Source organism: Phyllobates terribilis, unplaced genomic scaffold (assembly GCF_046119375.1).
Source record: "Phyllobates terribilis strain yellow unplaced genomic scaffold, ASM4611937v1 Scaffold_186__1_contigs__length_3700242, whole genome shotgun sequence".
In the NCBI taxonomy this organism is placed as follows: domain Eukaryota; kingdom Metazoa; phylum Chordata; class Amphibia; order Anura; family Dendrobatidae; genus Phyllobates; species Phyllobates terribilis.
The window spans coordinates 3561196-3587070 of NW_027362946.1; the positions used below are offsets into that span (position 1 = coordinate 3561196).

Here is a 25875-nt window from a genome sequence, read left to right on the forward strand (position 1 = left end):
GTGTGGCACTACTTTATTGAACCACCAAACAGACAATAATAAATAGGACAGTCCCAGCAAATACACAAGATGGTGCAAAAGACAGAGTCTCACCCTTCCGCTGGCGCGCCGGAATTAGAGCAGCTGTGACTTCAGGGCATCCAATGCCTACTACCCCAACCAGTAGCACCCAGCTTTTGGCGGGCACCCACAGAGAGGAGGTAGTGGCAAGTTTAGGAAGCTAACCGAGTGCAGTGAGGTATGTGGCCAGGTGACCTGATTGTCAAAAAAAATCACAGAAAAAGAAAAAAACAGCCTTACCAACACCAGGTCAGATCACCAAAGCACAAGCCGGACGCGGCAGACCCCATGATAAAGGCGGGGGCCGCACAGGTGCAAAACACCGCCTCCATGAATTGTCAGATATGTGAGTGGCTGTGTAGCATCAACATTGCACACAAATGCTGCCTTTGGTGATCTGACCTGGTTTTGGTAAGGCTGTGACCTGATTGTCCCAACCTGGATTCTTCAAAACGTTTTTGAGGGTTAGGTGATGGTCAATTGAGCAGATCTGAATTCTTCCAGCTAGGACTGTGGTCCCTTAAGCTGGCGTCCTGTAGATTCTCTGTCTGGGGAACAGAGGCAGATTCCCCCCCCCCCACCCCCCTTCAATAGGTCACAACTATTCTTCAGGCCATCATCCACAGGTCCGGGGGAAGGTGAGATGTGGTCAACTCTCATTGTTTGAGTATTTAATCAAACTGCATAGTTTGTCCTTCCCTGCTAGCAAGTAAACAAGTTGCCTGGACTGATACAATGGTAGCAACATATTAGCAAAAATCAATTGTTCAATGACCTGCGTTCCTGTCATCCACGGATAGCAAGACAATATGCTGAAACAAACGTCAACTCAAGAGTCAACGTTAAGGCTCATATAACAATGGCCTATGTTTCTTGACCCACCAAAGAAGCACGTCTGGCTTAATCAAGAACAAATGCTGTGTCGTCACATTGGGGAATATGAGAAAATCACTGATGTTTAAAAGTTGTACAAGAGCTCAGGAGCGAAAGTGCGATAGGGACTTATCCGGTATGAAATAAAATATTTTTAACAGGGTTCTGCTAACCTGGTATGGCTGTGTTCACAAAACAGTTATCAAGACGTAGGTAATCAGCTGCTGCAGATCCACAGGTTGTCAGACCAAACCAAAGTAGATGGAGGAAAAACATGGATGGTCCACGCTGCTGGTAGATTGATGAAAGGATCAGGATACACAGAACTGTATTAATTGTCGTTTTATTATCGACACCTTTCGAAGTTGACACTTCTTAAGGATATAACCACATGTAGACACATATAACAGTCAGACAGCTTTATAAGAGGGGCATTCAAATAATGGCGCCAAAGAGGCCCATGATGTGTCAAAGTTCACCTTTTACCGTTATGACAACTCTGAAAAACCAAACGCTGATGAAAATCTGATCCAAAACACTGAGGAAAATAAGACTGGATTGTTAAGTATGAGAAAAATCACTGACGTCTGAATGAGGCCCTACATTGAAAAACCTGTGAGCTTTTACAAAGCCTACCTGAGATAAAATGGAGGATGCTCGGTTTTCATCGGGTACAATGGAAGATGTGCTCTATTTCAGTGTACCTCAGGTAAAATGGAGGAGGCTCTCCAGGCGTACCTCAGGTAAAATGGAGGAGGCTCTCCCGGTGTACCTCAGGTAAAATGGAGGAGGCTCTCCAGGTGTACCTCAGGTAAAATGGAAGAGGCTCTCCAGGTGTACCTCAGGTAAAATGGAAGAGGCTCTCCAGGTGTACCTCAGGTAAAATGGAAGAGGCTCTCCAGGTGTACCTCAGGTAAAATGGAAGAGGCTCTCCCGGTGTACCTCAGGTAAAATGGAAGAGGCTCTCCCGGTGTACCTCAGGTAAAATAGAAGAGGCTCTCCCGGTGTACCTCAGGTAAAATGTCGGAGGCTCTCCAGGCGTACCTCAGGTAAAATGTCGGAGGCTCTCCAGGCGTACCTCAGGTAAAATGTCGGAGGCTCTCCAGGCGTACCTCAGGTAAAATGTCGGAGGCTCTCCAGGCGTACCTCAGGTAAAATGTCGGAGGCTCTCCAGGCGTACCTCAGGTAAAATGGAGGAGGCTCTCCCGGTGTACCTCAGGTAAAATGGAGGAGGCTCTCCAGGTGTACCTCAGGTAAAATGGAAGAGGCTCTCCAGGTGTACCTCAGGTAAAATGGAAGAGGCTCTCCAGGTGTACCTCAGGTAAAATGGAAGAGGCTCTCCAGGTGTACCTCAGGTAAAATGGAAGAGGCTCTCCCGGTGTACCTCAGGTAAAATGGAAGAGGCTCTCCCGGTGTACCTCAGGTAAAATAGAAGAGGCTCTCCCGGTGTACCTCAGGTAAAATGTCGGAGGCTCTCCAGGCGTACCTCAGGTAAAATGTCGGAGGCTCTCCAGGCGTACCTCAGGTAAAATGTCGGAGGCTCTCCAGGCGTACCTCAGGTAAAATGTCGGAGGCTCTCCAGGCGTACCTCAGGTAAAATGTCGGAGGCTCTCCAGGCGTACCTCAGGTAAAATGTCGGAGGCTCTCCAGGCGTACCTCAGGTAAAATGTCGGAGGCTCTCCAGGCGTACCTCAGGTAAAATGTCGGAGGCTCTCCAGGCGTACCTCAGGTAAAATGTCGGAGGCTCTCCCGGCGTACCTCAGGTAAAATGGAAGAGGCTCTCCCGGCGTACCTCAGGTAAAATGGAAGAGGCTCTCCCGGCGTACCTCAGGTAAAATGGAAGAGGCTCTCCCGGCGTACCTCAGGTAAAATGGAAGAGGCTCTCCCGGTGTACCTCAGGTAAAATGGAGGAGGCTCTCCAGGTATATCTCAGGTAAAATGGAAGAGGCCCTCCCGGTGTACCTCAGGTAAAATGGAGGAGGCTCTCCAGGTGTACCTCAAATAAAATGGAGTAGGCGCTCCCTGTGTACCTCAGATAAAATGGAGGAGGCTCTCTTAGTGTACCTTAGATATAATGGAGGAGGCTCTCCTGGTGTAAAACCAGCTCACCATAAAAGCCAGTAAAGTAAATAATATAATTAAGTGGAGGAGGCTCTCTTTCTTTCTTTGAGCACCTCAAAGAAAATCTCTCTGTTTCCAATTGAAAGAAAGAAGGAGGCGACGTAACTTAGCTCCGCTCCGTCCGCCTCGTACACGCGCGGCTCGGCTCCGTCCGCCTCGTACACGCGCGGCTCGGCTCCGTCCGCCTCGTACACGCGCGGCTCGGCTCCGTCCGCCTCGTACACGCGCGGCTCGGCTCCGTCCGCCTCGTACACGCGCGGCTCGGCTCCGTCCGCCTCGTACACGCGCGGCTCGGCTCCGTCCGCCTCGTACACGCGCGGCTCGGCTCCGTCCGCCTCGTACACGCGCGGCTCGGCTCCGTCCGCCTCGTACACGCGCGGCTCGGCTCCGTCCGCCTCGTACACGCGCGGCTCGGCTCCGTCCGCCTCGTACACGCGCGGCTCGGCTCCGTCCGCCTCGTACACGCGCGGCTCGGCTCCGTCCGCCTCGTACACGCGCGGCTCGGCTCCGTCCGCCTCGTACACGCGCGGCTCGGCTCCGTCCGCCTCGTACACGCGCGGCTGCGCTCCGCACGCCTCGTACACGCGCGGCTGCGCTCCGCACGCCTCGTACACGCGCGGCTGCGCTCCGCACGCCTCGTACACGCGCGGCTGCGCTCCGCACGCCTCGTACACGCGCGGCTGCGCTCCGCACGCCTCGTACACGCGCGGCTGCGCTCCGCACGCCTCGTACACGCGCGGCTGCGCTCCGCACGCCTCGTACACGCGCGGCTGCGCTCCGCACGCCTCGTACACGCGCGGCTCCGCTCCGCACGCCTCGTACACGCGCGGCTCCGCTCCGCACGCCTCGTACACGCGCGGCTCCGCTCCGCACGCCTCGTACACGCGCGGCTCCGCTCCGCACGCCTCGTACACGCGCGGCTCCGCTCCGCACGCCTCGTACACGCGCGGCTCCGCTCCGCACGCCTCGTACACGCGCGGCTCCGCACGCCTCGTACACGCGCGGCTCCGCTCCGCACGCCTCGTACACGCGCGGCTCCGCTCCGCACGCCTCGTACACGCGCGGCTCCGCTCCGTACGCCTCGTACACGCGGCTCTGCTACATCCACACTGTAAACCCCTCCTGACCCCACACATAAACTTCAGCTCATCCAGCACCATGACAACCAGCACAGCAGAGTCCTGCATCCACTGAGGCCCCTGATCATGTGACCCCTGACTCCTCCCCTCCTGTGACCTCATCACAGCTCCTGTGCGCACAGAACAGCCATATATGTGGTGGCGGCTCTGCAGGTGGAGGTATGTGGTGGCGGCTCTGCAGTCAGGGCTGCCACCAGGAATTTCGGGGCCCCATACTGTCAAAATTTTCAGGCTCCCTTGAGACTCTGCCCAGGCTCCACCTCCATCCCTCGAACCTTCTACAGTCCCACCGCCTACTCTTGGAAAAACTCCACTTCTGCACCCCGTCCTCAACAGTCACACATTAACAGTTCCCAGTGATCACCAGATCACATAACGTGGGGGAAAAAGTATTTAGTCAGCCACCAATTGTGCAAGTTCTCCCACTTACAAAGATGAGGTCGACCTGTAATTGACATCATAGGTCGACCTCGACTATGAGAGACAAAATGAGAAAACAAATCCTGAAAGTCACATTGTCTGATTTGTAAAGAAATTTTTTTGCAAATTTTGGTGGAAAATAAGTATTTGGTCAATTACAAAAGTTCATCTCAATACTTTATTTATCCTTTGTTGGCAATGACAAGAGGTGAAACGTTTTCTGTAAGTCTTGACAAGGTTGGCACACACTGTTGCTGGTATGTTGGGCCATTCCTCCATGCAGATCTCCTCTAGAGCAATGATGTTTTGGGGTCTGTCGCTGGGCAACACGGACTCTCAACTCCCTCCAAAGGTTTTCTACAGGGTTTAGATCTGGAGACTGGCTAGGCCACTCCAGGACCTTGAAATTCTTCTTACGAAGCCACTCCTTTGTTGCCCTGGCGGTGGGATCATTGTCATGCTGAAAGACCCAGCCACGTTTCATCTTCATTGCCCTTGCTGATGGAAGGAGGTTTGCACTCAAAATCTCACGATACATGGCCCCATCCATTCTTTCATGTACACGGCTCAGTCGTTCTGGTCCCTTGGCAGAGAAACAGCCCCAAAGCATGATGTTGCCACCCCCATGCTTCACAGTAGGTATGGTGTTCTTTGGATGCAACTCAGCATTCTTTCTCCTCCAAGCACGACGAGTTGTGTTTCTAACCAAACAGTTCAACTTTGGTTTCATCTGACCATATGACATTCTCCCAATACTCTTCTGGATCATCCAAATGCTCTCTAGCAAACTTCAGACGGGCCAGAACATGTAACGACTTAAGCAGGGGGAACCGTCTGACACTGCAGGATCTGAGTTCCTGGCGGCGTAGTGTGTTACTGATGGCAGCCTGTGTAACGTTGGTCGTAGCTCTCTGCAGGTTATTCACTAGGCCTCCCCCTGTGTGGTTCTGGGATTTTTGCTCACCGTTCTTGAGATCATTTTGATCCCACGAGGTGAGATCTTGTGTGGAGCCCCAGATCGTGGGAGATTATCAGTGGTTCTTGTATGTCTTCCATTTTCTAATTATTGCTCCCACAGTTGATTTCTTTACACCAAGCTGCTTTGATCTTCACCATAGTGGAGTTTGGAGTGTGACTGTTTGAGGTTGCGGACTGGTGTCTTTTATACTGATAACAAGTTCAAACAGGTGCCAGTACTACAGGTAATGAGTGGAGGACAGAGGAGCCTCTTAAAGAAGAAGTTACAGGTCTGTGAGAGACAGAAATCTTGCTTGTTTGTAATTGACCGAATACTTATTTTCCACCAAAATTTGAAAAAAAAAATTCTTTCCAAATCAGAGAATGTGATTTTTAGGATTTGTTTTCTCAATTTGTCTCTCATAGTTGAGATCTAACTGTGATGTGAATTACAGGCCTCTCTCATATTTTTAAGTGGGAGAACTTGCACAATTGGTGGCTGACTAAATAGTCTTTTTTCCCCACTGTACATAGCCAGCAGCTTTTGTTTTGGCCAAAAGATTTTTAAAACCACCACCACGATAAGTTAGACTCTTCTGGCCGGGCCCTACTCTATTCTAACCTATTAAAATTTTCTTAAAGTACCCAATACTCTTTTTAGGTATATTTTTATTTATTTTTCTTTAAGGGAATGTGTCATACACATTTTTTAAAATGACCAATAATACCACATACAAGGATCAAATACCACCACACCATGACCGGACCACATATTACCACCACATAGTGACCGAATAATACCACATACAAGGAATACCGCTGCACCATGACCAGACCACATATTACCACCACATAGTGACCGAATAATACCACACAGAAGGGACAAAAAATGCCACACCATGACCAGACCACATGTTACCACCACATTGTCACCTTATTACAATACTGATCATTAATAAAAAACCATAATACTAATATTACCATAAGTGCCATTATACACCGGAGCTCTGTACATGGTATACAGTGTATAATGTAAGTGTACAGGTAATATAGTGATCATCAGTGACATTATACACTGGAGCTCTGTATATAGTGTCAGTGTACAGGTAATACAGTGATCACCAGTGACATTATACACAGGAGCCCTGTACATAGTATATAGTGTCATTGTACATGTAATACACTGACTCACCAGTGACGTCTCTAGTTGAAGTCCTTCATCTTCACTTTTCTCCTTCATCCAGCACAGACCACCATCACTTCTTCCAGCCAGGACTTGTCTTTGAATAAAATAACACAGTTATGTAGAGCATATTCCCCAACTTCTACATTACACAGCTGAATACAGATGTGCACCCACCATTAATATATAATTAGTCATTATGCAACCCACCATTCCAAATATAATTGTAATCCATCCCTGCGCCCCAAATAACTGTAAATAGCCACTTTCCCCACCTAATAAATATGTAAATTAATTAGAGCCTGTACTCTTTCCCAGAATTTATTACCAGTCACACTCCTGCATCCGCAATGCCCCCCACTCTGTACCTCCTGCTCCCCCGATTCATTATATTTACATGACCCTCTGCCCCAATTCATTATTTCCTGCTCTCCCCACCCCCACCCTCTATTCATCATTTACTCTCCCTCATCCCCCATTCACCATTTGCTTTCCCCACCCCACTCCCAATTCATCATGTGCTTTCCCCACTCCCACTTTTCAATCCACCATTTGCTCTCCCCACCCCTAATTCACCGTTCGCTCTTCCCACCCACCACTCCCAATCCACCATGCGCTCATCCTCCCCCCACTCTCAATCCTCCATGTGCAGCTCACCCCTCCACTCCCAATTCCCCATGTGCAGCTCACACCCCCCACTGCCAATTCCCCATGTGCAGTTCATTCTCCTCACCACTCCCAACATTCCCCCCACTTCCAACTCATCATTATGTGCAGCTCATCCACCCCCCACTGGCAATTCCCCATCACGTGCAGCTCATCCTCCCCCACTGCCAATTCCCCATCACGTGCAGCTCATCCTCCCCCTACTGCCAATTCCCCATGTGCAGTTCATCCTCCTCACCACACCCAACATTCCCCCCACTCCCAACTCATCATTATGTGCAGCTCATCCACCCCCCACTGGCAATTCCCCATCACGTGCAGCTCATCCTCCCCCACTGCCAATTCCCCATCACGTGCAGCTCATCCTCCCCCCACTGCTAATTCCCCATGTGCAGCTAATCCTCCCCCACTGCCAACTCCCCATGTGCAGCTCATCCTCCCCCACTGATAATTCCCCATGTGCAGCTCATCCTCCCCCACTGCCAATTTCCCATGTGCAGCTAATTCCCCATGTGCAGCTCATCCTCCCCCACTGCCAATTCCCCATATGCAGCTCATCCTCCTCCCACTCCAAATTCCCCATCATGTGCAGCTCATCCTCTCCCCACTCCCAATTCCCCATCACGTGCAGCTCATCCTCTCCCCACTGATAATTCCCCATGTGCAGCTCATCCTCCCCCACTGCCAATTCCCCATGTGCAGCTCATCCTCCTCCCACTCCAAATTCCACATCATGTGCAGCTCATCCTCTCCCCACTCCCAATTCCCCATCACGTGCAGCTCATCATCCCCCACTGATAATTCCCGATGTGCAGCTCATCCTCCCCCACTGCCAATTCCCCATGTGCAGCTCATCCTCCTCCCACTCCAAATTCCACATCATGTGCAGCTCATCCTCTCCCCCCTCCCAATTTCCCATCACGTGCAGCTCATCCTTCCCCACTGCCAATTCCCCATGTGCAGTTCATCCTCCTCCCACTCCAAATTCCCCATGATGTGCAGCTCATCCTCCCCCAACTGCTAATTCCCATGTGCAGCTCATCCTCCCCCACTGTCAATTCCCCATGTGCAGCTCATCCTCCTCCCACTCCAAATTCCCCACCATGTGCAGCTCATCCTCCCTCCACTCCCAATTCCCCATCATGTGCAGCTCATCCTCCCCCCACTCCATTTAATTTTTTAAAAAAAAATTAAATTGTCATACTTACCCCACATACGATCCCTGCAGCATCCTGGCGCTCCTGTTGCGATGAGGAGGTGCACGCCGCCACCGGGTGCTCCTGACTCCTGAAGTATGAAGGAGCTGCTGCACCGGCGCAGCTTCAGTAAGGAACTCGGTGCCAATATGTGCGCCATCTAAGGCGGTGTGCGCCCCAGTGCTCGGCACTTTATTGCAGCATGGAGTGCCGTGCATGGAGCGCCGTGAGCAGACGCACAAGAGGGGGGCCCTGACTAGACCCGGCCCCTCTCTGTACTGCTGCTCACGGGGCCCCAAACAGCAGTAAGGGCAGTGATGCCCTGATGGCGGCCCTGTCTGCAGGTGGAGGTATGTGGAGATTCCCCATTATTGTCTCTCAGAATTTGCCGTTATTCACACTATGCGTCTATTTTGTGTCTGTTTTTTTTGCATGGTGAAATAAATCATCCCTCTGATTGACCGCTGGCTGCTCGCAGGGAGGCAGCAGGGAGGCAGCTGACAATCAGTGTGATGTCGTCAGTCACGTCCCATCAAGAAAGCAGAGCCAAAGAGAAGCCGCTGCTCCGTCTACGTGACTCATTAGAAGCCGCAGAGTCACTGGCAGGAGCAGTCCGTGACCGCTCTGTTCCCGCAGACATTGAGGCAGGGCAGGCAGGCAGTTAGGAACTATCTGCCTTTTACTTCTTCTGCCCATAGTTATAAAAATAATATAGTCCTGGATAAACTCTTTAACACACAGCTATCATCCGTGGACAGGCTGTTCTTTTTCGTGGACCTATTCACTTGAATAAGCAAGTTTAGGGCAGGACAAGAAAATATCCCTAAATAATCTACTATGTCCGTGTTCACACCACGAGTGCAGCGTTCAGGCCAAACCTCCTCCGGTCCTCAAAGCGAAGCTCATTAACGGCCGCCATAAAAATCCACTTCTTCTTCCGGCATCATCCAGGATCAGATCCACAGATTACTGCTTTATACCGGAATCAGTGATTGTATTATTACATAGAATTATTGATGACGTTACATCTTCTCATCTTCTTCTCATTCAGGTCTCTACAATATCGGATCCTCTCAGTGAAGATCTTCTATATAAGAGAAGTTTCCTGTCAAAGGTTGATATGGACAGAGACAAGATGGCGGAGAGGATATTCCACCTCACCCTAGAGATCCTCTTCCGGCTTACTGGAGAGGTGAGAGATACTGATGACGTCACATTACATCATTCTTATCTATGGGAATAACAGATGGACAGAACTGGAGAGGTGAGGACTCTGGAAATGTCTGGAGGGAGATTTATTAATGTGTCTCTCCATAACCAGGATTACATAGTAGTGAAGAAGACCTCTAGTGAGCGGTGTCAGAACCCTGTGTCTGAGGGATGGGGAAGACCCCTGAGCCCAATCACGGGGCCTCCACCTCACCCCCTGATACATGAGGACATCAAAGACCAGAAGATCCTAGAACTCACCTACAAGATGATTGAGCTGCTGACTGGAGAGGTGACACTGCTGGGAATGCTGGGACATTATACAGTAACGCTATGGAGGGATCGGGGGGATGACGGTATCATTGTATGTGTCAGGTTCCTATAAGATGTCAGGATGTCGCTGTCTATTTCTCCATGGAGGAGTGGGAATATTTAGAAGAACACAAAGATCTGTACAAGGACTTCATGATGGAGGTTCCCCAGTCCCTCACATCACCAGGTAATAGGACTAATTACACACGGCCTATAATTATCTGTATGTAAAGAATGAATTCAGTCCCTGTATGTGTTTCCTCCAGATCTATCCAGTAAGAGGACAACACCAGAGAGATGTCCCCGTCCTCTTCTTCCACAGGACTGTAAACAAGAAGACCCCAATGTTCCTCAGGATCATCAGGTAGATGGAGAGAAGGTGTCATGAGATCTCCCCTATGATGTGTAGACAGCTGTGAGGGTCTTGTGCTCAGTCTTGTTTTATCCACCAGTATTATATGTTTTATACTTGTGTAATGAGAGCGGTGGAGATGGCAGGATTAGAGCTGATCATAGATGGGACTTCTCCATCTGTCTGTGACTTTTACAATATTTGTTTCAGGGTGAAGATCTGACCCATATTAATACTACAGAGACATATGTGAGGGGTGATGAGCGGTGTAAAGAGGAGATTCCTACATATGACCACCCAGGTGAGTAGTGACCACTAAATGCAGAGAAGTCACAGATCCTGTGGTCATTATATTATGAGTTTGATCACACAAGTAATTGACGTGCATTTTACTTGCAGATAGATTTGATGCATAACAAAAAAAGCTTTTTTTTGCACCTTTTTTGATTAACGCATTTTGGCAGCAAAGTTTCATTGGTTAAATGGGATTTTATTTGCTGCAGAAAGGCGCCATGTCTCCAATTGTAATGTAGTTGTGAGTTGCCAGATTACAGCTGAATGTCAAGAAGAGAGCCGGGCCACACACAGAAGTCAGGCAGGTGAACATCTAAGCTGGAGAAGCCAAGGTCAATATCTAGCAGCAGTACACGTCCCGGAAGGACAGTCAAGTGAGAAGCCAAACCATTCTGCGGTCAACAAGAAGTATGTAGGCAGATCAGAAAAGGGTTTAGAAGTAGGGTCAGGTAATAATCTGGTCAAGGTCCAGTTTTGATTCTCCATTGAACATTTCACTAGAAAAGATCAGTGACAATACACACAAAGGAAATAAACGTGTCTATAACAAAACAGGTGTAATTGCAATAATGTTCTAGGAGAAATACTTCATTTTCTGGAACAATTTTAAGGGCGTCAACTATTTCAACCATGACTGTGTACAGAGAAATGTGAGACAATATAGAGATTAAAAATACAATTTATTAGATCGCAGTTGAAAACACATAAAAATACAAAAAGCCATTTAAGAGGGATAAACGTAATCACAAAAAACAATGGAATGAGGCATCTGGATGAGTCCTGGATAAGTCCTAAGCATACAGCCTTGAAGGGGTATTCTCACCTCCAAAATCCTATCCCAAAATATAGTAGGTAGGATAATAATAATAGAAAATGCCTCCAATTAGAAATGTACTCCGAGTGTCCTGGGATCACCACGCTGACGTACCGACCCCCATCTTCTCTGATTCTACTGGGATCTGTGGTTCTGGCTCTGGGATGCGCTCCGGCACCTGTAGCCACAAACATAGCAAGGACCAGAGTGGCCTCCCAGGTGTCGGACTATCCGTATGCCACCAGGAGCATATTGGCTAAGAACGCCATCGATGGGAACAAAGACACCGACTTCAGTAGTGGCTTCTGCACCCACACCAACCTGGAGAAGGATCCCTGGTGGAAGCTGGACCTGGGCCAGAGCTACAAGATATCCAGCATCGCCATAACTAACAGGATGGACTGTGGTCTGGAGCGACTGATGGGGGCCGAGGTCCGAATCGGGAACTCCCCTGACAATAACATTCCAGTGTGCGGCACAGTCACAAATGTGGTCTCTGCCACCATGTCCTTTTGCTGTAAGGGGATGGAGGGTCGCTACGTCAGCGTGGTGATCCCAGGACACTCGGAGTACCTGTCGATGTGTGAGGTCGAGGTTTATTCAGACTCCAATTAGAAATGTGGTATAGTTCTCCTGATTCTTTGTCACTTATCCCATGTGCAGAGCATTGCAGTAGCTTAGGTATCCATAGTTATGACCACTAGCAACTAACTTGCAATGCCCTGAACATGGGGTAAGCGACATAGCGAATCAAAAGAACTATACTACATTTGTAATTGGAGATATTTGCTAATCTTATTTTTATTATACCTACTACATATTGGTATAGTTTCTCAGAGATGGGAATACCCCATCTTCATTGTTTTTATGGCGTGTATTTTTCTCTGTTGCTTTAGATTGTAATGTAATAAAGCTTATTTTTAATCCTCCCTTTATTGCCTCAAAAGTTTCTGCGTATATGTATTATGTTCGTCGATGGTACGTTAGGGGTTCAGTACCATGGGATTTGTGCACAGGTGGCTCACCACTGTCTTAGGTCATAGTTTCATTATACTTTGATTTGTATAGAATTATGTATAGAGAAATGTTATAAAATATAAGGCATTGATATTAAAAAATAATAAAATCAGATTTATTCTTGGCAGATGACTGTGGTGTCAAACCAGATACCTATGAAAAGCGTGCCATTATTCCAGCTATACCTCCAGCCCTTCAGAGCAGAAATCAATCATCTGAGCCTTTTCAATCTGTCATCTACTTGGATTCATCACAGACTGTTAAGCAAAATGAAAGCCAGAGAAGGGATGTCGAACATCAAATAATTCCCACAGGGAAGAAACCATTTTCCTGTTCAGAATGTGGGAAATGTTTTAAAACTAAATATAAATTGCTTTCACATCAGAGAAGTCACACAGGAGAAAAGCCGTTTTCATGTTCAGAATGTGGGAAATGTTTCAGCGATAAGTCATATTTGCTTAAACATTACAGAAGTCATACAGGAGAGAAGCCATATTCATGTTCAGAATGTGGGAAATGTTTTATCCAGAAACGAGATCTTCATAAACATCAAACATTTCACACAGGAGAGAAGCCATATTCATGTTCAGAATGTGGGAAATGTTTTATCCAGAAACCAGATCTTCATAAACATCAAAGAATTCACACTGGAGAAAAGCCATATTTATGTCAAGAATGTGGGGAATGTTTTGAACATAAATCTAAATTGCTTATGCATCAAAGAAGTCACACAGGAGAAAAGCCATTTTCATGTTCAGAATGTGCGAAATGTTTCAGCAATAAGTCAGATTTGCTTAAACATTACAGAAGTCATACAGGAGAGAAGCCATATTCATGTTCAGAATGTGGGAAATGTTTTCTCCAGAAATCAGATCTTCATAAACATCAAAGAATTCACACAGGAGAGAAGCCATATTCATGTTCAGAATGTGGGAAATGTTTTATCCGGAAACCAGATCTTCAAAGACATCAAAGAATTCACACTGGAGAAAAGCCATATTTATGTCCAGAATGTGGTAAATGTTTTATCCAGAAACCAGATCTTCAAAAACATCAAAGAATTCACACTGGAGAAAAGCCATATTTATGTCCAGAATGTGGGAAATGTTTTACCCAGAAACCAGATCTTCATAAACATTACAGAAGTCATACAGGAGAGAAGCCATATTCATGTTCAGAATGTGGGAAATGTTTTATCCGGAAACCAGATCTTCAAAAACATCAAAGAATTAACACTGGAGAAAAGTCATATTCATGTCCAGAATGTGGGAAATGTTTCACCCAGGGTTCATGTTTAATACAGCATATACAGTTACACAAAATAAAAAGGGATTAATAGAAGGACTTACTAGGCCGATCGCAGAGACCATTCAGTTTAGCTGGAGGGAAGCACTCAAACGAACCGTTATGGAACAGGACCCCCGCTTACACAAATATGTATAACCCGGCATGAGTATAGATCAATATTCGGCCTGATCTTTTATGCCGACGGGGGCGCTGCCCACACACTCCCCTGTGATGACCTCACGTGGGCTGGTCTCCGCCCTTCTTGGTTTTATTCAATCTCTAATTTTCTGCGATAACTCCTCACTGGTTGATCGCAGAAGTTAGCAAGTGATGCCATCTTTTTTATTGCAAATTTACCTGTGATGGATCAACCCCGTACTCCAAGATTTTTCCACATGGGGGTTGTCGTAGCACCTATGCAGCTAATGGGACATAATGTTACAAAGTGGGGTGAATATTGTGGATCACATATTGTTGGACATTTTGTGATGTGACCAAAGCACTCCTGGCCCCCACCTTCCTGTGCTCACTTAGCAGGGGCAAACAGACAATGTGCTGATTAATGGGTTGTTGCCTAAGGGCCCCGTCACACTAAGCGATGCAGCAGCGATCCCGACAACGATACGACCTGTCAGGGATCGTTGCTGCATCGCTAATACATCGCTGGTGAGCTGTCAAACAGGCAGGCTCACCAGCGATCAGGGGAGCAGCGATATCGTGGAAAGAATCGTTCCACGATGTCCTGCTCCCGTTACCAGCCTGCTGCAAGCAGGAGCAGGCTGGTAACTATGGTAAACATCGGGTTACTAAGTGCGCGTGTGCCCCTAGTAACCCGCTGTTTACCATGGATACCACTCTGCTACGGTGCGCGGGAGCCTCCGCGCACCGTAGCAGAGTGGTATCCATGGTAAACAGCGGGTTACTAAGTGCGCGCGTGCCCCTAGTAACCCGATGTTTACCATAGTTACCAGCCAGATCGTTGGTCCCGCTGGTCACACACAGCGATGTGTGCTGGCCAGCGGGAGGCCAACGACCAAAAAATGGTCCAGGACACTTTGCAACGATCAGCGACCTCACAGCAGGGGCCTGATCGTTGCAAAGTGTCACACACAGCGACATCGCTGGTGAGGTCGCTGGTGAGTCACCAAAACCGTGACTCAGCAGCGATATCGCTAGCGATATCGCTATGTGAGACGGGGGCTTCACTGCTGTCTGGGAGCCTACTGTGGGTATTATCTGGTGAGAACAATGGGTGCTAAAAATAGCCTGTGTGATTCTCTTTAAAACCTGCTTGTAAGAATAAAAGTTTTAGTCCATCTTGGAGACACACTGCGATAGTCATATTTTATATATCCCAGTGTAAGAAAAGCTTTTCCATGTCAGGGGCAGGCAGAAGAAGATTGGACATCTGCGGATGGGGTAACTAGCTCCCGTCACACTACCTTTACTTAGAGACCACACATTACATGACTGCTGTCCGTTATTTTCATTTTCAGAAAGGCTCTAACTTGCTTCTTTAAGAGTGGTCTTGGCCAGTTTTGGATTGCATCTACTTTACTGATCTGGGGTTTGATCTCGCCTCTACCTACTACATATCCTAGTTATTCGGCCTCTTTATTTCCCATGGCAAAATGTTTTCAGATTTATAGAAAACCCTGCCTTCCTGAGAGGATCAAACACCGACTGGACCTTTTGCAGGTGACATCTCCAATCTGGGCTGAAGATTACAATATATAAAGTATGATGCAGTGTAATTCTTATGGATTGCGAGGATCCAGTCCATGGCACTCTGGAAGGTGGCCAGGGCTCCCTTTTGACAAAACAGCATCCGGACATATTGGAAACATCCGTTGGGCATAGAGAAGGCAGTCTTCTCCTTGGCTTCTTGTGACATGGGGATTTGCCAATATTTCTTAGTTAAATCCAAGGTGGTTATGTGGCGCCCCTGAGAGTTCAGTCGCGACAGGGGTACTGCACTTCATGGAACGAGGTGTGGTATCTCCTCTCCGAGGTAAGGATGGAGCACCACACAGGGCCCCACCACACATCCAACACTACACACTCCCATTCTGAAGGGGGTTTAGAGCACAATGTGCTACCCCAGTCCTGAATGGAGGAGTAAGGGGGGGACCAAAAGTAGGGGGAACCTTGTAGTGAGTAGGGTGGAGGAAGCACTTTACGGTTACACTAATACATCCATATAAATATGGATGCCATCTTTAATACCGGGTTTTTTGTCGCAGTTCCCTGGAGGTGACAGTTAGTACAAGCTGCATCTGCCTCAGGAGGCTGTGATTCCCGGTCTCAGGCCTTGAGATTGGGGGCTGGGGCAGAGTTGAGTTACAGCTGGCTGTGTCCTATGTCTTAGTCCACACCAGAAGGCCTAGGAGGGGAGCAGAGGAGAAGAGCTCCACAGGCGAAAGGATCTCAGGGGATGTGGACGGAGCAGAGTCGCCACCTGCTACCCTTATTCTGGCCCCGCCAGAGAGACTCCTGCCGCAAGAGGGGGTACCGGTCCCCGATTATCTGACTTTGTACTCCAGGTCTCTGTCAGAAAAGTCCGGAGGCTGAAGTGGTTCCCAGGGGGAATATGGATGGAGCGGAGTCGCCACCTGTATCCCCTTAATCTGCGTCTATCCAGAGGGACCCCAGCCTTACGCCACGTTTACACACCAGTCACCAATAAGGGACCTAGGCGGTCCGGGGGCTACAAGCCACCTTCAGCGGACATTGCGGTACCCGTACGGGACTTAGTAGGGGCACGAGGCGGTTCTAGTACAGCAAGTGAGAGGAACACACTGGTGGAGGGGTTTTGTCTGGTGCATCCGCGCTACCCGGAGTGAGCTGAACCCCATCCTGGTGGCCGCAGCGCGCCGTGAGGAACAAAGAGAAGCTTTGTGGCTGAAAACAAGTCTACCGTGAGTAAAACCTGGATGACTTCATACACCGCCTCTTCTCTCTCATTTCTGCGCGGCACCGCACCCACCATTCCTCTGCACTGCACTTCTTCTACTCTGCCCTGAGGCCTGGCTCCACCTGCGGGGAGCTATTCCATCCCAAGCTGCTAGAACACCGGCCTCAGAGGACTGGCGCAGCGCTGGTGGTCCTCAGCAGAAACCACAGGTGGCGTAGCCGACAAATAACCACTCATCCACTACCCCATATTTTTAATGTGTGCGCCCTGGCCACGGACTGGGCCAAGGCCATCACTGCATCCCCCTCTACCACCGGCCCGCAGTCCGAGTACACCTTTCCCACGGAGGGCTAACGCTACCTGAGTAGTAGTGGGTCACAAAGTTATATACTTTGCCAGCCCACGTCTCGCGATCAGGTCATCTACACACGGCATCTGATATGCGTTGAACTTGGACTTCATTCAGCTTCCTATAATCGTTACAGAACCTCCATTCGCCATCAGGTTTTGGAACCAGGACAATAGGGCTACACCACCCTCTCTGATTCCTCAAATACTCAGAGATTCCTTGGAGAATAGCTCTCGCCAGGCCTCAGGAATTAGATAGGGCTTCAAGTTCACCCGCACATGGGATTCCATCAGAACCTCATGTTCTATGACCTTTGTACAAAATAGCAAATCTAAGAACAGGTCCCTGTTCTGCTGCAACAACTCCCGCACTGCTATTTTTGAGCCTTCAACTGCATCTTTGCTATTATGACTCTTTCAACATCTGCTTCAGGCTTGTCCAGAAAACACGAAGTTTCAACTGGCTCCCTATCTTGCCACATATGTACACTTGGTACAGTTTTAGTCTTCTAGGTTATTATTATTAATTAATATAGCGCCATTAATTCCATGGCGCTTTACATGTGAAAAAGGGGTATACATAGCAGACAAGAAGTACAATAGTTTAAACAAAAACAAGTCACCGACTGGCACAGGAGGCGAGAGGACCCTGCCCGTGAGGGCTCACAGTGTAGAAGGGGGGTGAGGATACCGTAGGTGAGGGTACAGCTGGTCATGCAGTGAGGGTTACTGCAGTTTGTAGGCTTATCGGAAGAGGTCGGTCTTCAGGTTCCTTTTGAAGGTTTCCACAGTAGGCGAGAGTCTGACGTGTTGGAGTAGAGAGTTCCAGAGTAGGGGGGATGCATGGGAGAAATCTTGTATGCAATTGTGGGAAGAGGAGAAAGGAGCAGAGTAGAGAAGGTGGTCCTGTGAGGATCGGAGGTTGCATGCAAGTAGGTACCGGGAGACTAGGTCATAGATATATGGAGGAGACAGGCTATGGATGGTTTTGTATGCCAAGGTTAGGGTATTGAACTTTAGTCTCTGGGCAATGGGGAGCCAGTGCAGGGATTGGCAGCGGGAAGAGACAGGAGAATATCGGGGGGACAGGTGCATTAGTTGGGCAGCAGAGTTTAGGATAGATTGCAGGGGTGCGAGAGTGTTAGAAGAGAGACCACAGAGCAGGAGGTTGCAGTAGTCGAGGAGAGAGATGATGAGGGCACGCACTAGTGTTTTTGCAGATTCATGGTTGAGGAATGTGCGGATCCGGGAAATATTTTTGAATTGGAGTCGGCATGAAGTGGAAAGGCCTTGGATATGAGGTGACATCCAGGCCACTAGAACTTCCGCACAACCACTTATCCACTTTTATCCACATCCAAATGGTCAAGACATGTAAATGGACCATGTCCATCATCCTTCGTCTACATGGTCAGGGTACCAACAATTGCTCCACTATTTCCTCTCTGACCTTAATAACGCTGTACAATATCTCCCCACTCAACATAAAATAGGGAAACCTGGTGTCAGCCCGTGGCTCTTGCGCTATACTGTTTAGGACAGCATCCTCGTGAAAGCAATTGACGTCAACTTTCTTTCCAGGGATCAGCTGGAGAGGAAATGTGTACCTCACTAGGGTCAACAAACTTTCTAAGACTAGCAGTCCAGTCACTTGCCGACAATTCCCCATTACAGGACAAGCTTGTGGCCCCTTATTGCGTGGAAAGATCGCACTGCAAACTGGATACACATAGTATGAACAGTGGCAACCCAGGCTACAGTCCATCTGCTTGGAAGTCAGGGGACAATGGGGTGCTATATGGCCTGGGCCGTGATATTTCCAGCATATATTGCCAGCTGGAACCTTTGGTATAACCTCCCCTGAGCCTTTTGATCTTGGACGACCCACCCCTTTTTGGGGGTCCCCAAGGAACCATCGACCACGTGATATCTTTCGAACAGTCTGACCAGGTCATCTGTATTCCGGGGATCCCCCTGGGCAACCCAAGTCTGTATTGGCCTCGGAAAGGAGTGCACAAACCGGTACATTACCACTCGCAATACCATCTGCACAGGGGTAGAGGTCTCTGCCTGCAACCATTTTTGAATGTGGTTCAGCAAATCAAACATTTGGTAGGGAGGGGGTTTGTCACAGTGATATGCCAAGCGGTGGACACGTTGTACCCTGACAGTCATTGTCACTCCTAAGCGCATCTTTTAAGGCTAAGTCAGAGTAGGCCTTCTGGAGCTCCCCCGTTAAGTATGGCATCAGCACATTGCCCTGGTGAGAGTTTCTCCCTCTCGTCGAATCTTTCAAAAATGGCCTCTGTGTCGTCACCCTTGGTCATTTTTTGCAGGGCTCTCCTTACTGCCTTCTGGATGGAGACATCATCAGCTGACCTTGGAGTCGAATCTACCACCATGCCACGAACCTCTGTTGCATAAGCAGCTTATTTGTCTTCTGTTGCGCCAGCTGTTGTCGGTACTGCTGCTACAGCTGGGCTTGTACCAGGTGTTTCACTAGGTTCTCCATGCTATCTGATGTTATTTGCTGGCTTATGGCCGCCTTCGTCCAGGGCATGCAGTACCTCTGTAGCAGTCACACGTGTTCCCTGGGAACTCTGCCCGTATTTCTAACACCCATTGTGGGAATGCTACTCACTTGGGTGCGTGGTGAGGTAACACGGGAACTGTTTCCATTTATATGTCCTTGCTGGGTTATTGGTTCTTCATAAACCACATCACAAGCAAAGGAAAATAAACGGCATTCAATGGAGGCAAAACAAAGTAAACAGTTCTAACAAGGGCACTTTAGAGACAGTCTAGGGGTCTCAAACACGCGGCCCGATGCGGCCCCTCCGGCTGCTTCTTGCGGCCCGCAGGCACATAGACCCCATAATGATCGCGGCTCTCTCCAGCAGCCGCCGATATCAGTGCTGTAGTACAGTGTATTGCGGCGCAGAGACCGTCTCTCTGCACAGCAATATCAGTGCCAGCCACCGGCCTGACCTCTGCGTCCCAGCGCGGCGGCGTATGACATCACTGCCATGTACAGATGTCAGCTGCTGGCCTCTGATAGGTTGGCGGCTGGCACTGGTATTGCTGTGCAGAGAGCCGGTCTCTGCGCGGCAATACACTGCAATACAGTGCTGATATCGGCGGCTGCTGGAGAAAGCCGCGATCGTTACGGGGTCTGTGCCTGCGGGCCACAGGTGCAGAAAGGACGCCGAGGGAACGGAGGACAGGTGAGAATATATATATTTTTTTTTCTCTGTCATGTGAAATACAGCACAGGGGACCTGTGCTCAGTATATGGAGGGGGGCACCGTGTGCAGTATGGGGGGACGGGGACCCTGAGCGCAGTATGGGGGGACGAGGACCCTGAGCGCAGTATGGGGGGACGGGGACCATGAGCGCAGTATGTGGGGGGACCCTGAGTGCAGTATGGGGGGACGGGGACCATGAGCGCTCTATGGCGGGGGACGGGGACCCTGAGCGCAGTATGGGGGGGACTGGGATCCTGAGCGCTGTATGGGGTGGGCTGGGACCCTGAGCGCTGTATGGGGGGAGGGGGACCCTGAGTGCAATATGGGGGGACGGGGACCCTGTGCGCAGTATGGGGGGGGGGGGCGGCCCTGTGCACAGTATGGGGGGGACACCTGGATGGGGGACATGTCTGCAACATGGGGACCTGTATGGGGGACATGTCTGCAACATAAGGACCAGGATGGGGGACCATGTCTGTAATATGGGGGACCATGTCTGCAATATGGGGTACCTGGATGGGGGATCATGTCTGCAATATGGGGGGACCTGGATGGGGGACCATGTCTGCAATATGAAGGCCATGTCTGCGATATGGGGGACCTGGATGGGAGACCATGTCTGCAATATGGGGACCATGTCTGCAATATGAAGGCCATGTCTGCAATAAGGGGGACCTGGATGGGGGACCATGTCTGCAATATGGGGGACCATGTCGGCAATATGGGGGACCATGTCTGCAATATGGAGGACCTGGATGGAAGACCATGTCTGTTGGATGGGGGACCATGTCTGCAATATGAAGGCCACGTCTGCAATATGGGGGACCTGGATGGGGGACCATGTCTGCAATATGGGGGACCATGTCGGCAATATGGAGGACCTGGATGGGAGACCATGTCTGCTGGATGGGGACCTGGATGGGGGACCATGTCTGCAATATGGGGGACCTGGAGGGGAGACCATGTCTGCAATATGGCGGACCTGGAGGGGAGACCATGTCTGCAATATGGGGGACCTGGAGGGGAGACCATGTCTGCAAGATGAGGACCAGTTCAAAAGGTGTATAGAAAATAAAATGGTATCACTAAAAATGTCACTTTGTCATGCAAATAATGCGGCCCCCCAAATTAAATGTTTTTCCATGTGCGGCTCATATGCCCAGCTGAGTTTGAGACCCCTGGTCTAGGACAACCACCTCTGTGATATATACCTCCCATCAACTGTGTGTCCGAAAGCCACCTTACATCATCTTAGACCGAACAAGGAGTTAATGGCTGAAATACATACACACATGTATACAGCCATAGTGAGGTAAGTGAAGGTGCATAGAAACTGACAGCTTCATACACTCCCATCATCATTCATCTTAGTGACACAGAACTCGCTCTATTCAGATGGTGCAGATAGATAACTCGGGATACTCCTCTCCGTACACCTCGTACACACGCGGCTCCGCTCCGTACACCTCGTACACACGCGGCTCCGCTCTGTACACCTCGTACACACACGGCTCTGCTCCGTACACCTCGTACACACGCGGCTCCGCTCCGTACACCTCGTACACACGCGGCTCTGCTCCGTACACCTCGTACACACGCGGCTCTGCTACATCCACACTGTAAACCCCTCCTGACCCCACACATAAACTTCAGCTCATCCAGCACCATGACAACCAGCACAGCAGAGTCCTGCATCCACTGAGGCCCCTGATCATGTGACCCCTGACTCCTCCCCTCCTGTGACCTCATCACAGCTCCTGTGCGCACCGAGCAGCCATCTTCCTTCCATTTAGGATCCTGTAGATTCAGTCGTTCTCATCATTATCTTCCATCTTCTAGAAAATTTACCTTAAACCTTAGTGGATGGAGAAGGAGAAGGAGAAGAAGAAGATGGCCGAGAGGATATTCCACCTCACCCTAGAGATCCTCTTCCGGCTTACTGGAGAGGTGAGAGATTCTGATGACGTCACATTACATCATTCTTATCTATGGGAATAACAGATGAACAGAACTGGAGAGGTGAGGACTCTGGAAATGTCTGTAGTGAGATTTATTAATGTGTCTCTCCATAACCAGGATTACATAGTAGTGAAGAAGACCTCTAGTGAGCGCTGTCAGGTCCCTGTGTCTGAGGGATGGGGAAGACCCCTGAACCCAATCACAGAGCCTCCACCTCACCCCCTGATACATGAGGACATCAATGAGCAGAAGATCCCAGAACTCACCTACAAGATGATTGAGCTGCTGACTGGAGAGGTAACACTGCTGTGAATGCTGGGACATTATACAGTAACGCTATGAAGGGATCGGGGGGATGATGGTATCATTGTATGTGTCAGGTTCCTATAAGATGTCAGGATGTCGCTGTCTATTTCTCCATGGAGGAGTGGGAGTATTTAGAAGGACACAAAGATCTGTACAAGGACATCATGATGGAGGTTCCCCAGCCCCTCACATCACCAGGTAATAGACAGGACTAAATACACACGGCCTATAATTATCTGTATGTAAAGAATGAATTCAGTCCTTGTATGTGTTTCCTCCAGATCTATCCAGTAAGAGGACAACACCAGAGAGATGTCCCCGTCCTCTTCTTCCACAGGACTGTAAACAAGAAGACCCCAATGTTCCTCAGGATCATCAGGTAGATGGAGAGAAGGTGTCATGAGATCTCCCCTATGATGTGTAGACGGCTGTGAAGGTCTTGTGTTCAGTCTTGTTTTATCCACCAGTATTATATGTTTTATACTTGTGTAATGAGAACGGTGGAGATGGCAGGATTAGAGCTGATCATAGATGGGACTTCTCCATCATCTGTCTGTGACTTTTACAATATTTGTTTCAGGGTGAAGATCTGACCCATATTAATACTACAGAGACATATGTGAGGGGTGATGAGTGGTGTAAAGATGAGATTCCTACATATGACTACCCAGGTGAGTAGTAACCACTAAATGCAGAGAAGTCTCAGATTAAAAAAAAATGTATTACATGTAATAATCTGTGTCCTGTCCGGATTTGTAATCTCTCTATTAATTGTTTATTAACCCCTTACTGACAATGTCAGTAATAGTACGTCCCTGTGCCCTGGGCCTTTTGGCTAACACCCGGTAATATGTGCCAGGAGCGATCCCACAGTGGCACATTAATCCCCAAAATGCTGCGATCGAAGTCGATTGCAGCATTCCGGGAGCAAGGGGACGTAACCCCTCTTACCTTGTATCCGGGATCCCGCGCTGTGTCTGCTGGGTCTGGTAGTTGCCATGATGACCTGATGTCGTCATGACGACATCCGGGTCACCAGGCATCAGCAAGTTAGTTAGATCGTTCTCAGTGCACGTTCTAACTAACTTGTGCCAGTGCAGGACTGACAGCCTGCATAGCATAGAGATGCTCCTGCATCTCTATGCTATGCAAGTGATCAGGCTGCAAAAAGTGAAAGTCCCATAGTGGGACAAAGGGTAAAAGTAATTAAAAAAGTGCCAGAAAGTGGGGAAAAATAAAATTAAAAATTGTAAAAATATATAAAAAAAAAATAAAAATAATGAAAAAATAAAAATATACTGCACTCATAAATAAATATTATTATAAAAAAACCACCACATTAAAAGTACACACATTTGGTATCGCCACATCCGGAACGACCTGACCTATAAAACGGTCCCACTAGTTAACCCTTATAGTGAACACGGTAAAAAAATAAAAAACGAAGAAAAAAATGATGCTTCATCATCATACCGCCAAACAAAAAATGAAATAAAACGCGATAAAAAAGACGAATGTTATTAAAAATAGTACCGCTGAAAACGTCATCTTGTCCTGCAAAAAACAAGCCGCCATACAGCTCCATCAGCCGAAAAATAAAAGTTATAGCCCTCAGAATAAAGCGATACAAAAAATATTTTTTTCTATAAAATAGTTTTTATTGTATAAAAGCCCCAAACCATAAAAAACAATATAAATGTGGTACCGCTGTAAACGTACTAACCCGAAGAATAAATTTTACCACACGCGGAATGGCATAAAAAAAACAAAAAAACAAAAAGCAATTCCTGAATTGTTGGTTTTTGTTTATTCTGCCTCCCAAAAATCAGAATAGAAAGTGATCAGAAAATGTCATGTGCCCGAAAACGGAACCAAGAAAAGCGTCAACTTGTGCCGCAAAAAAACAAGCCCTTACATGACTCTTCAGCCGAAATATGGAAAAAATATTTTTCTGCCCTTTAGGGTGTGACAGCTGCCAAATATAGAAACTCGATATGAATCTGGTATCGCTGTAATCGCACCGACCTGAAGAATAAAGTTGTCTAATCACTTATACCGCACGAGGAACGGTGAAAAAAATAAACTCTAGAGTTAGGGTTGTGCTAGGGTTAAGGTTGTGCTAGGTTTAGGGTTGTACTAGGTTTAGGGTTGTGCTAGGGTTAGGGTTGTGCTAGGGTTAGGGTTGTGCTAGGGTTAGGGTTGTGCTAGGGTTAAGGTTGTGCTAGGGTTAGGGTTGTGCTAGGGTTAGGGTTGTGCTAGGGTTAGGGTTGTGCTAGGGTTAGGGTTGGGTTAGGGTTGTGCTAGGGTTAGGTTTGTGTTATGGTTAGGGTTGTGCTTGGACTGTGCTAGGCTTAGGGTTAGGGTTGTGTTAGGGTTGGGTAGGGTTGTGTTGGGGTTATGATTTTTTTAAAAATAAAGAAAAAAATGATGACTAGTGTTGAGCACAAGTGCTCGCTACTTGAGTTTTCATCGGGTGCTCGAGTATACACCGAGTAAAGCGGGTGCTCTGGTGACATGCTCGAGTTTCTGCCCCATATGCTTCGCGGCCAAAAAAAACTTGCGGGGATTGCCTGCCATGCACGAGCGATCCCCACATGTTTTTTTGGGTGTCTTAACAACAACCGTGAAACATGCGGGGCCTTGCACATGTTACTCGAGCACCCGCGATACATGGTGCATACCCGAGTACCCGATGCAAACTCAAGTAGCGAGCACTTGCACTCAAGACTAATGACAACTTATTCAATATGATGACCTAATGTTATCAAATTCTGTGTCGTACGTCTGGGCTCAAAATGTTCACCATACCCCTTGATAAAATCCTTAAGAGGTCTAGTTTTCAAAATGGGGTCACTTGGGGGGTTTCCACTATATAGGCGCATCAGGGGTTCCCCAAACACTACATGGCGTCCCCTCTTGATTCTAGCCAATTTTGAGTTCAAAAAGTCACACAGTGCTCCTCTCCTTCTGAACCATGCCGTGCGCCCAGTGTACTTTCCCCATATATGTGGTATCTGCGTACTCAGAAGAAATTGCATAACAGTTTTGGGGGTCAATTTTCTCCTCTTACCCCTGTGAAAATAAAAAAATTGGGGCTAAAAGATAATTTTTGCGGAAAAAGTTATTTTTTTTTTTATTTTCATGGCTCTACGTTATAAACTTCTGTGAAGCACCTGGGGGTTCAGAGTGCTCAGCACACATCT

General features: G+C 48.4%; 4 protein-coding genes across 4 annotated transcripts in view; 2 read left to right on the plus strand and 2 right to left on the minus strand.

The window, feature by feature from the left end:
• LOC141212792 (uncharacterized) overlaps positions 1 to 25875 on the minus strand; it is a 235594-nt gene that overhangs the window by 156538 nt on the left and 53181 nt on the right. The gene's annotated exons all lie outside the window — the stretch shown is intronic.
• Positions 1 to 25875, minus strand: part of LOC141212809 (uncharacterized) — a 229842-nt gene that overhangs the window by 100239 nt on the left and 103728 nt on the right. The gene's annotated exons all lie outside the window — the stretch shown is intronic.
• LOC141212781 (uncharacterized) overlaps positions 9669 to 25875 on the plus strand; it is a 30807-nt gene continuing 14600 nt past the window's right edge. Inside the window, exons 1-10 of the mRNA XM_073665087.1 lie at positions 9669 to 9807; positions 9937 to 10116; positions 10200 to 10323; positions 10403 to 10500; positions 10699 to 10789; positions 12742 to 13946; positions 22490 to 22663; positions 22747 to 22870; positions 22954 to 23051; positions 23253 to 23343. Of these exons, the coding sequence (XP_073521188.1) occupies positions 9736 to 9807; positions 9937 to 10116; positions 10200 to 10323; positions 10403 to 10500; positions 10699 to 10789; positions 12742 to 13946; positions 22490 to 22663; positions 22747 to 22870; positions 22954 to 23051; positions 23253 to 23343 (2257 nt within the window). The 5' untranslated portion in view covers positions 9669 to 9735. The remainder of the gene's footprint in view (positions 9808 to 9936; positions 10117 to 10199; positions 10324 to 10402; positions 10501 to 10698; positions 10790 to 12741; positions 13947 to 22489; positions 22664 to 22746; positions 22871 to 22953; positions 23052 to 23252; positions 23344 to 25875) is intronic.
• On the plus strand, positions 10870 to 12226 carry LOC141212816 (fucolectin-like). The gene has a single exon (XM_073665123.1). The coding sequence runs from the start codon at positions 11672 to 11674 to the stop codon at positions 12209 to 12211; it is 540 nt and encodes a 179-aa protein (XP_073521224.1). The 5' UTR covers positions 10870 to 11671; the 3' UTR covers positions 12212 to 12226.

Excerpts from the sequence above, each read along its gene's own strand:
- LOC141212816 (XM_073665123.1), top strand. The coding sequence starts at position 11,672 with ATGTACTCCGAGTGTCCTGGGATCACCACGCTGACGTACCGACCCCCA.